This window comes from Sinohyriopsis cumingii, chromosome 7, assembly GCF_028554795.1.
Source record: "Sinohyriopsis cumingii isolate HCF-2022 chromosome 7, ASM2855479v2, whole genome shotgun sequence".
In the NCBI taxonomy this organism is placed as follows: Eukaryota; Metazoa; Mollusca; class Bivalvia; order Unionida; family Unionidae; genus Sinohyriopsis; species Sinohyriopsis cumingii.
In genome coordinates, this window is record NC_142967.1 from 116296010 (window position 1) to 116308050 (window position 12041).

At 34.1% G+C, this 12041-nt stretch overlaps 1 protein-coding gene across 2 annotated transcripts in view; it reads right to left on the reverse strand.

The window, feature by feature from the left end:
* Positions 1-12041, reverse strand: part of LOC149795982 (uncharacterized) — a 137931-nt gene that overhangs the window by 44256 nt on the left and 81634 nt on the right. For both annotated transcript variants that reach the window (XM_089965896.1, XM_089965895.1), the window contains 2 exons: positions 4997-5127; positions 3170-3250 (listed from right to left, as the gene is read on the reverse strand). In XM_089965896.1, coding sequence (XP_089822022.1) covers positions 3170-3250; positions 4997-5127 — 212 coding nt within the window. The remainder of the gene's footprint in view (positions 1-3169; positions 3251-4996; positions 5128-12041) is intronic.

Sequence of the window (12041 nt, forward strand, 5' to 3'; positions counted from 1 at the left end):
ATCATTTATAACAAATGCATAACAACAGTTAAATAATATCTATGTCTTGCAAGAAATTTTTTACCTAAAGCAAATATTAGACAATGGATGGATGAACATGTGCCACTTCTGTCAAAGCAGGATTCAATAAACTTTAACATTAAACTGAAGACTATAGAGCTACCAGGAATATAATTTGATACCCCAATTTAAATTTAAAAGGCAAAGAAAGCTACCAGGAATAGAGTCTGATACCTCAGTTTAAATTTAAAAGGCAAAGAAAACTACCAGGAAAAGAGTCTGATACCTCAGTTTAAATTTAAAAGGCAAAGAAAGTTACCAGGAATAGAATCTGATACCTCAGTTTAAATTTAAAAGGCAAAGAAAGCTACCAGGAATAGAATCTGATACCTCAGTTTAAATTTAAAAGGCAAAGAAAGCTACCAGAAATAGAATCTGATACCTCAGTTTAAATTTAAGAGGCAAAGAAAGCTGCCAGGAAAAGAGTCTGATACCTCAGTTTAAATTTAAAAGGCAAAGAAAGCTACCAGGAATAGAATCTGATACCTCAGTTTAAATTTAAGAGGCAAAGAAAGCTACCAGAAAAAGAGTCTCATATCCACAGTTTAAATTCAGCTGCCATGAGAGCTACCAGGAAAAGAATCAGATACCCACAGTTTAAATTCATCTGACCAGTGAGCAGCCAGGAATAGAATGCAGTAAAAGTTTGATTATCTGGCACCTTATTAAACATCAGTCTCTGTTAACCATCAGGGCATTGTTTATATATGGCACATGCACCATTCCCGCCACCATGCAGTTTAGCTTATTTAAATGGCAAAGAAATGTAAGCAAATAGTGTTGAGATTATCAAAAAAATATTGAAATAATTAATCGTATAAGAAAAGGTGAAATTGCTAGAAGTATCGCATCAGTTTATGGAATTGGAAGAACAGCAGTAAATGACTAAAGCATGATGCAGACAAAATTTAAAACCATGTGTCGAAAATGGAAACCACTGATGGTAATGTTAAAGGTCATAAAACAACAGAGCTTGCTAAAAATGATCAATTGGATACTGTAATGTTTCAATGGTTTGTTCAAAAATGCTGCCAAGGAATTCCATTGTCTAGACCTATAATAATCGAGAAAGCCATTGAGATGAACAAAATATTGGTGAGATCCTTCATTAAAGGCTAGCATCAGAAGGTTGGACAAATTTAAGTTTCACCATGGTATTTGACAGTTATTGATTAAAGGAGAGAAGTTGAGTGCAGACAGTGCAACAATTTCTGTTTATCTTGAAAAACTACAGAAGGAAATAGCTGACTGAAGTCTGGTTAGAGACCAAGTGTACAACTGGGATGAGACTGGCCTTAATTGGAAAACACTTCCCCAAAAGACATTGACCTCAGTGACTGAACATGTGGCACCGGGATATGAGATGCAAAAATATCGCATCACTATAATGGTAAGTGCTAATGCCAGCAGTTGTCTTAAATTCCCTTTGTTTGTTAAAGGAAAATAAAAAAGTCTAGATCATTTAAAAATGTTAACTTAAATTCTTTGCCAGCTCAATATTTCTCACAAAAAATGTGCAGATGAGCCAAGATATATTTCATGATTGGTTTCATAAAATATTTGTACCAAGTGTAAGATAACATTTGGCATCAAAAGGTTTTCAACAAGATGCAATGCTACTGATTGACAATGTTCCTACTTAGCCCATATGTGATTTCAAGAGCGATGATGGCAAAATATCATGCCATTTTCCGCCAGCGAACATGACATCTCTCATTCAATCGATGGACTAAGGCATGATTGAGAGTATCAATCATTATTATTGCAAAACGTTCATTCAGAAACTTGTTTTGGTAGAAAACGAATTGGGTTTTTCAAGAGTTTCGGAAAAGTTACACTATAAAAAAAGACTCAATTTTCAATATTGTTGATGCCTGGAATGATCTTCCAGTTCAAACACTACAAAGAAGCTGGAATAAATTGTGGTCTGAAATAGGTTCAGCTGACACTGAAACTGATACTGAAACCATTCCAAAAGAAGCTGAAATTTTGCAGTTGTGTTTGAATGTTCCTGGGTTTGAAACATGTTGATGGGGGAAGTAAACGATTGGCTGGATATGGACAAAACGAACGTCAATTGGGAAATTTTAGAGGATGATGAAAATGTGCAAAAAGTTACAATCTTGGATGACTCTGAAACTGAAGAGGAAGAAGAAAAAGCTGGTGCCAATGAAACAGCAAACATAATTAGCCACAGTGAAGCTAAAACTATGTTGTCAATGTACACTGAGTGGTTTGACTACGCAAGTGTTACTTTTGTGCAAAATTCATAACAATGCCTCCCAAAAGGCTCGAGGAGTATGGGAAAAAAAAGATACTGACTTTTTAAATAAATAAATGTCATTATGTGCTGTATAGTTATTGTTTCTTTTGATGTTCTTCATGATGTTGGAACAATGTACGTCAAAATATTAAAAACAGGTAACCTCACATATGTAGATATTATGATGTTTTGATGACCCGGTCTATTGTATAATACTTTTAATGTACATATTTTATTATCTGTCTATTCTCATATCTGTTATTGTCTTGGTCCCACAGCCTGACGGATAATCAAAGTTCTACTGTATGTGACTCTGTCTTAAATTCAGCAGCTCAGAGTATGAACAAGAACATAATATGATCCCCTATACCAAAATTTAGTAGCCCAGGCAGCATCCAGGAAAATAATGTGATACTTTATCTTAAATTCAGTATCCCAGACAGCCCAGGGAAATAATCTGACAACCATGCTTAAATTCAGTAGCCCATAGAGCAACCAGGAAAGGAATCTGGTACACAACTTAAATCCACTTTTGTCAGAAAGAGCTACTTGGAAAGAATGTTACCATACATTAAATTCAGTAGCCCATAGAGCTACCGGAAAAAGAAAATATTACCAAAGTTTAACTTCAGTAGCCCAGAAGAGCTTTACATTATGAAAATGTTAGGTTTGTAACTTTCAGTAACTGTATGACAAATGCAGATGCAGTCATGACATCATGCTTTTAACAATTGGGACACCTAAATTAAAAATATTGTTGCCTGGACACTAGATTCTGCTAGCCTCTTAGTTCCATTCACAAGATTTGAAAGACCCTTCAAAGACAAAATAAAAATATCAACTTACCTTGCTATGGATAGCACTGAGGTAAGGTTTGTGACCACAGTTCAGTGTGAGTAACCGCACTGCATCATTTTCTGCCAGGGACTGAAAAAGGATCAATATCAATAATTTCTACAAGGCAGCCACAGAATAAGATGGCCTAACTGTGATGCAAAAGCAATGTTCCCTTATTATAATTTTGTTAATTGGCTGCCATAAAACTGGACTGCATTTTAAGAGAGGGAACATTATAATAGTGTATGCTGTATTATGTGAGGCATATTATAAAGAAATGGTGTGAAACAGTGAATTTAATAAGGCAAAACCAAGTTAAAACTGGTTCAAAGTCAGCCAAAAGCTAACTTAAATGAAAGGCATTTAATAGCAATAATGAAACTCAATGTAACCCTATTAATGACATCCATAACCTTTCCTCATCATAATGAAACCCAATTTAACCCTTTAGATAGCATCCATAGCCATTCCCTCATCATAACGGAACACAATTTAATCCTTTTAATGGAATCCATAGACATTCCCCCATCATAACGAAACGCAATTTAACCCTTTAGATGGCATCCATAGCCATTCCCCCATCATAATGGAACACAATTTAATGCTTTTAATGGCATCCATAACCATGCCCCCATCATAAAGGATCACAATTTAACCCTTTTAATGGCATCAATAACCATTCCCCCATCATAACGGAACACAATTTAACCCATTAGATGGCAATCATAGCAAATCCCCCATCATAATGGAACAGTTAATCCTTTTAATGGCAACCATAGCCATTCCCCCATTAAACTGAACACAACTTAACCCTTTTAATGGCATCTATAACTATTCCACCATTAAAAGGGAAGACACCTTAATCCTTTTAATGGCATCCATAGCCATTCCCCCATCATAATGGAACACAATTTAGCCCACTTAATGGCATCCATATCCACTCCCCCATCATCATGGAACACAATTTAACCCTTTAGATGGCACCCATAACCTTTCCTAATCATAATGGAACACAATTTAATCCTTTTAATGGCATCCATAACCATTCCCCTATTATAATGGAACACACTTTAACCCTTTCAATGGCAGCCATAGCCATTCCCCAATCATAATGGAACACAATTTAATCCTTTTAATGGCATCCATAGCCAATCCCCATTTACCCTGAACACAACTTAACCCTTTTAATGGCATCCATAACTGTTCTCAATTATAATGGAACACAATTTAATCCTTTTAATGGCATCCATAACCTTTCCTCATCATAATGAAACACAATTTAACACTTTAGATGGCATCCATAGACATTTCCCCATTAAACTGAACACAACTTAACCCTTTTAATGGCATCCATAACCATATTCCCATCATTATGAAACACAATTTAACCATTTTAATTGCATCCATAATAATTCTCCTATCATAATGGAACACCATTTGACCCTTTAGATGGCATCCATAGCCATTCATCTATTATAATGGAACACAATTTAACCCTTTTAATGCATCCATAACCATTTGCCCAATAATAATGGAAGACAACTTAACCCTTTTAATGTCACCCATAACCATTCCCTTATTCTTGTTGGAACACAACTTAACCCTTTTATTGGCATCCATAACCATTGCACATTATAATGGAACACAACTTAACCATTTTAATGGCATCCATAACCATTCCCCCATTATAATGGAACACAATTTAACCCTTTTAATGGCATCCATAACTATTCCCCCATTATACTGGAACACAACTTAACCCTTTGAATGGCATCCATAAATATTCTCCATTATAATGGAACACAATTTAACCCTTTTAATAGCATCCATGCTAACCTGGGCCAGCTTAGAACTGGCATCAGAGAAATTCCAAAGTGTATTGTATGCATAATAGGTAGGAAACCAGACATCGTCATTTTTGAAAATCCCTATTGAGTTCAAGGTCTTCAACATCTTCATTGAGGCACCTGGAACGAAAAAAAACAACAGGAGTTTCAACCTCATCTGGCCTTTTCTTCAGTCTACAGTCATGACTTTAGATGGAAATTATATATATATATGTGTGTGTGTGTGTGTGTGTGTGTGTGTGTGTGTGTATTTCTGACCAAATACTATGTTAACAAACAATTAACAAACAAAATGGTGCTTTAAGCTGTCAAAATCCAGAAACAATTGAAACAAAACTTATAATTATATCTCATAAAAGCAAAAGTGTCAATTATTAACACACATAATGTCACGTTTGTTGCACTCTCATAAAATCATGCCTTGCATGATCACATCTGTTTTCCTATCTTCTCTGATTCTGTATAATAAACAATTTATTGCCCATATTTAGGGGCCATATGAACATTTTCTTTACCCGTCACAAGTCATGTTCCACTTGACTTTCCTTTGCCCTTGTGGAACATTACTAGCCTTGTGTGAACAGAACTTCATATCTCCCCCCTAACAAATGCAATGCCATTTCCATACCATATTTACTCATGCGAAAACTGTAAACTTCATATATCAGTGCAACGTAGACTGTGTTCATCCAGCATATAATGGAATGGCAGATCTGGATCTATACTGTTTGCTTGAAATCAAATATTTAACGAACAATGAAGACTATGTTCACACAGCATATTATGGGATGGCAGATCTGCCTCTATGCTTTTCTCTTGGAATCATAAGCTGAATAAAATAGCACAGCCCCAGATAACCAAGCATAGTACCTGACGGTAAAACTGACATTATGGTGGCATAGTACCTGATGGCAAAACTGACATTATGGTGGCATAGTACTTGACAGCAAAACTGACATTATGGTGGCATAGTACCTGACAGCAAAACTGACATTATGGTGTTCAATATTATATGTAAATTACATATGAGTAAAATCAGTAATTCCTATTGTTAAGAGGCAAAGGTAAATGAAATAATTTTTTTAATTTGAACTGTCTAGTTAAATTTTGTGTTAATAAAGTTTGGTGACACAATTAGACAATCCATAGAAAATGTTTCTGTCAATTATAGTTATGTCGTACATGGTGCACAATGCTTCATTGAAAATAAACTTTTTCAACAGTCACTCTGTTAAATATTTTTAAACTTAGCCAAGGTTCCAATATGTTAAACTTATCTGCACCTTGGCAGACTGAGCACATAATTTAGTGTTTTGGATTTTATGAGTTGTCTCCCTTAGTATTTAATGCCAACTAACCGTTAGTATATAACAGTGGTGCATTGATCACCTGCTGAAAATGGTGGAGGAAACTGACTTCAAAAGGATACTTTCATAAGTTTAACAGTGAAAGTATGACTACATACTGTTTGAACAAACACAGACCAGCAGTGGAAAATTGCTTATTCATGAGTCCATTCAAAGTTGTGAGCTCCCCTTGTCTTGATTATGTAGGAACAGTGTTCACCTTTGAACAACTTAATTTTGTTTGGATGTGGTGGCTTGCTGCATCCAATGAAATTCACAGACCTGAAGCACAGAAATATCTGCTCAATCTGCCAAGAAGTAGATAGGGTTAACATATCAGAATCTTGGCTAGTGAAGATGATTATCTGGGACATCATTCAATAGATGGATAGTGATCCCTGCCATAATTCTATGTTTGTGTTTTCTACTAATATGCAATGCATATTCTATTTTGCATTTTCTATGTGTTGGATGCACATTCTGTGTTACATCTTTACAATTCTAACTTTGACATGTGGCATATTGGAATACTGCATTTTCATATAATCAATTTCCATTGAGTGACTGTATGTTCATATTTTTATATATCAATCTTCTACACTGCATCATTCCATCTGTAAATATCCTGTCTGCATTTTGACCATTCATTTCATGATGTGTTAATCACCATAATGGTAAAAATACATAACGTTCTGGAAGGAACAATGTAGCTCCGTGAAAGTCGCAAGTAAGATGCTAGCAAAATGTAAGTTAGAATAATGTAATCAACAGCATCTGTTATCATAATGGAACATTACTGTATGACACCAGATGGCACTGTTATATGTCTCACTAAAACAAAACTTACTATCCCAGGTCCTTTATATGACAGATTCTAGGCACGGAAGCCATATCTGCAGATCCTAATTCCACCCACAAGATATGGTTAACTTGCCATATCTCACAAGAGAATATTTTTTTAAAATAGCCTTACTTACTTCACCAGCAATGTCACTTCAAATAAGATTGGCAAAATGGCATATACTATCTTTTAAAACTTTTTTTAAAAATTTTTTTTTTTTTATCCTTTATCGGGCTAACAGGGATTGGAGATTGCTCATTGCCAATTAATCTCACCACACTGGATAATGATTAGTTATAGAAGCATACATAGATATACACATAGAGTATTATCTAGGGCAGATTTCAGTCTCATGATGCCCTCCCTCTGTCTGTCAGCACTCCCATCCATCCATCCATTCTTTATGTAAATATAGCTCTTTCTAAATTACTGGCTGGAATTTTGCCAAACTCATTTATAAAACTGTCAGTAGGGTAAATATATGTATGATGGTTAAAGGTATTTCACTTCCATGCATTAAGTTTTATGTATTTCTTACTTAAATTATAACAAACATTCTTTCACACACTGGAAAGCTACAATGGTCAGAAATCATTTAGAGATGTGTGTGTGTGTGTGTGATTTAGATTTTTAATGCAGCTTTAACAATTTTTCAGTCATATCACTACGATGTCTGCTTTGTGACAGTTTATAGTGATGTCTAGCACTGGGGCATCATGCCGCATACATGTAGCAGTGATCATTTAGAGATAGAACTTGACAAAAACATGCTATATAGGAGCATCTTTTTTAACAGTCAAAGTAACTGATTCAATATTTATGTTGCACTAGCGCATTTTAAGTATGCATTTGATCTAAAACTTTAAATGTACACATAATAATGACTATATACTTGCTGAGAGAGACACAGAGAGACAGAGACAGAGACACAGAGACAAAGACAAAGAGACAGAGATACAGACAGAGACAGAGATATACCCACACACCCAAAATACTCAACTGTCAATGAGACAGGCCAATTTCATCATACATGTGTATAAGCTCACTACATAAAGAATTTGTTTGGCTATAACAGTCTTCATTTACAAGAGATTTTAGCAGCTATTTGTAAAAAGAGATGTGTTACTGTTACGTTTTTAACCATTTACTTCAAAATGTGACCAAAGAAACATTTTTTATCAATTTATTTTTCAGTTATTTGTTTATTTAAAATATCCTTGGCTACACATTATACATGTAATTTACCTGAAACATCCTCTAAACTCGTAAAAAGGGATGCAACTCATGTCTTTATTAATAAAATGATATTACTGAGCATGGTGAATGGTATTATTTAGAATGGTACCAATTAATATGGAGAATGGTATTATTTAGCATGGAGAATGGCACTATTTAGCATGGAGAATGGTATTATTTAGCATGGTGAATGGTACCATTTAGTATGGAGAATGGTACCATTTAGTATGGTAAATAGGTATTATTTAGCATGAAGAATGGTACCATTTAGTATGGTAAATAGGTATTATTTAGCATGGAGAATGGTACCATTTAGTATGGTAAATAGGTATTATTTAGCATGAAGAATGGTACTATTTAGTATGGTGATGGTATTAATTAGCATGGAGAATGGTATTATTTAGCATGGAGAATGATACCATTTAGTATGATGAATAGCTATTATTTAGCATGGAGAATGGTATTATTTAGTATGGTGAATGGTATTATTTAATATGGTGAATGGTATTATTTAGTATGGTGAATAGGTATTATTTTGCATGGTGAATGGTGTTATTTACCATGGAGAATGGTACTAATCAGTATGGTGAATAGGTATTATTTAGCATGGAGAATGGTACTATTTAGTATGGTGAACAGTATTATTTATTATGGTGAATAGGTATTATTTAGTATAGTGAATAGATACTATTTAGTATGGTGAATGGTATTATTTAGTATGGTGAATGGTATTATTTAGCATGGTGAATGGTTTTATTTAGTATGGTGAATGGTATTATTTAGTATGGTGAATGGTATTATTTAGTATGGTGAATGGTATTATTTAGTATGGTTAATACTACAAGTGGTCTCATAACATAAAGCTACAAGCAATTCATTGATGATGCACTGTCATATACATCCAATGACTGATCTTCTCTTGACCATACTGGCAGAGAAACTGACCCAGATTTGATTAACCTATGATTTGATTATCCAACAGCAATCCAGTCAAACATACTCCAGCCTGGACAAACTTGTATGGAATTGATCATAACATAACTATCTTCAGCTAGAATATAATCAATTAAGCCTAAATTTAGCATTCTGGCCTTGTATTTTCTAGACATTTTAAGCCCCAAATTCACACTCAAGCTAAACAAAAACCACATAAGATATCACAATTGCAGTAAAACCGCATGATTAAATTTAACATGCTAGAAGTACAAAAAATGTTGAAAATCTTGAAAATTGTATAGACTGAACTTTATTTTAATTAAAACCATCCAGTCTGCCAAAATTTCTTAAGTATGTTTGTAGCTTCCTAAACAAAGTTTGGAAAATACAAGGCATGAAATAGTAATGTACTTGAGTATAGAGCCTGGAATAGTAATATACTTGAGTATAGAGCCTGGAATAGTAATATACTTGAGTATAGAGCCTGGAATAGTAATATACTTGGGTACAGAGCCTGGAATAGTAATATACTTGAGTATAGGGCTTGAAATAGTAATATACTTGGGTATAGGGCTTGAAATAGTAATATATGTGAGTATAGGGCCTGGACTAGTAATATACTTGAGTATATGGCCTGGATAAGTAATATACGTGAGTATAGGGCCTGGAATAGTAATATTACTTGAATACAGGCCTTAGACAAGTAATAGACTGGAATATTAAGCCTGAAGTAGTAACATACTTGAATATAAGGAACGGAATAGCAATATACCTGAGTATATGGCCTAGAAAAGTAATATACTTGAACATAGGGCCTGAAATAGTAATATACTTGAATACATGGACTGAAATAGTAATTTACTTGAATATATGGCCTGGAAAAGTAATATACTTGAACATAGGGCCTGGAATAGTAAATACTTGAATACTGGGCCTGAAATAGTAATATACTTGAATATAGGGCCTGGAATAATAATATACTTGAGTATAGGGCCTGAAATATTAATATACTTGAGCAAAGGGCCTGGAATAGTAACATGCTTGAATACAGGCCTTAGACTAGCAAGAGACTTGAGTATTGGGCCTAAAATAGTAACAGACTTGAGTACTAGGCCTGGACTAGTAACAGACTTGAGTACCCAGCCAGAAATATTAACAGACTTGAGTACCCAGACTGAAATAGTAACAGACAGGAATAGTGGACCTGGAATAGTAATAGACTTGAGTATAGAGCCTGAATTAGTAACATACTTGAATACTGGGCATGAAATAGTAATAGACTTGAGTACTCAGCCTGAAATAGAAATAGACTTGAATACAAAGCCTGGAATTGTAATAGATTTGAGTAACAGAACTGAGTTCAGAGCCTGGACTATTAATAGATTCAAGTAATAGAACTCAGTACAAGGCCTAGTCTATTAATAGACTTGAATTTCAAGGTGACATGCAGTACTGAAACTCCTGACCATGACCTAAGCCTAATTATAGTCCTGAGCAGATGTCAGCTGTAAAAAATTGGATTATGAGTTTTGTCACTGTCATAAGTGCACACTATTCTTAAATGGTCATGCATGAAGGCACCAAACAAACTACACCTTCATCAAATGATTTACATGACCCAGATGTAAATGAGTAACTGTCCTTATCACTGTGTACACTACTTTTGAGGAGATTTGCTTCCCATTTTTGTACGCTTTTAAATCTACTTTTAAAAACAGGTATTGTTCAAGAAACCTGAATTATATGTTGATTCAACCAATCAATATATATATATATATATATATATAGGGAGATGAATCAGATCTAATTTTGCTTTTGCTCGAAGAAAAAAAAACAATTACTACCTGAGGCATGGGGTACTCCACAATTGATAATATTTTTGTCTTGTTTTCCTTAATGTAGCTTTTAAAATCCAAGGTATAAAACACTGCCTTGCACTTTTCTAGATTTTTCTCAGGCGTTCAACATGGTATGGAAAGATGGATTACAAAGAAAATTGATCAACACTGCAATAAATGGGAAACTAGTTACAATGAACAGGTATATGGATGTAAAGTCTTGTATCTTCCACAACAGAAAGAAATCAGGGCTATTTACATGCAATAAAAGAGCTGGACAGGGTGAAAATCTTTCTCATGTATTATTTGCCCTGTATCTAAATGACATTAAGGAAAACTTTTTGAGCTTAAATTGTAATGCATTACAATTAATGTACCAGATGGAGATATAGTAAGGTATTTAGAACCATGTTTTACTCTATGCAGACGATACTATTGCATTTTTTTCAGATAATTCAAGAGATATGCAAAATAATGTTGATGTAATCATTTAAATACTGAAAAAAATATAATCGTTTCATTAACAAAAGCAATAATATTTATGATTCTTTGCAAAAACAGAGATATATAAAATGTGAATTTCAAATTAGGAGAATCATGACTTGAAATTGTCAGACTTTAGAAACATTTAGGACTGATCCTAACAAAGAATGGTTGATATTTATTGGAAATTAAGAATCTAATTACTCAAGCCAGGAAAGCTACATACCTACCTTAAGAAAAGAATAGTAATTCTTAATTTGCATGTTGACTGTCAGCTTAATGTTTTTAATACCACAATAGTTCTACAAATGCAGCTGAGATCTGATAATTCACAAAATTAGATATGATTGAACA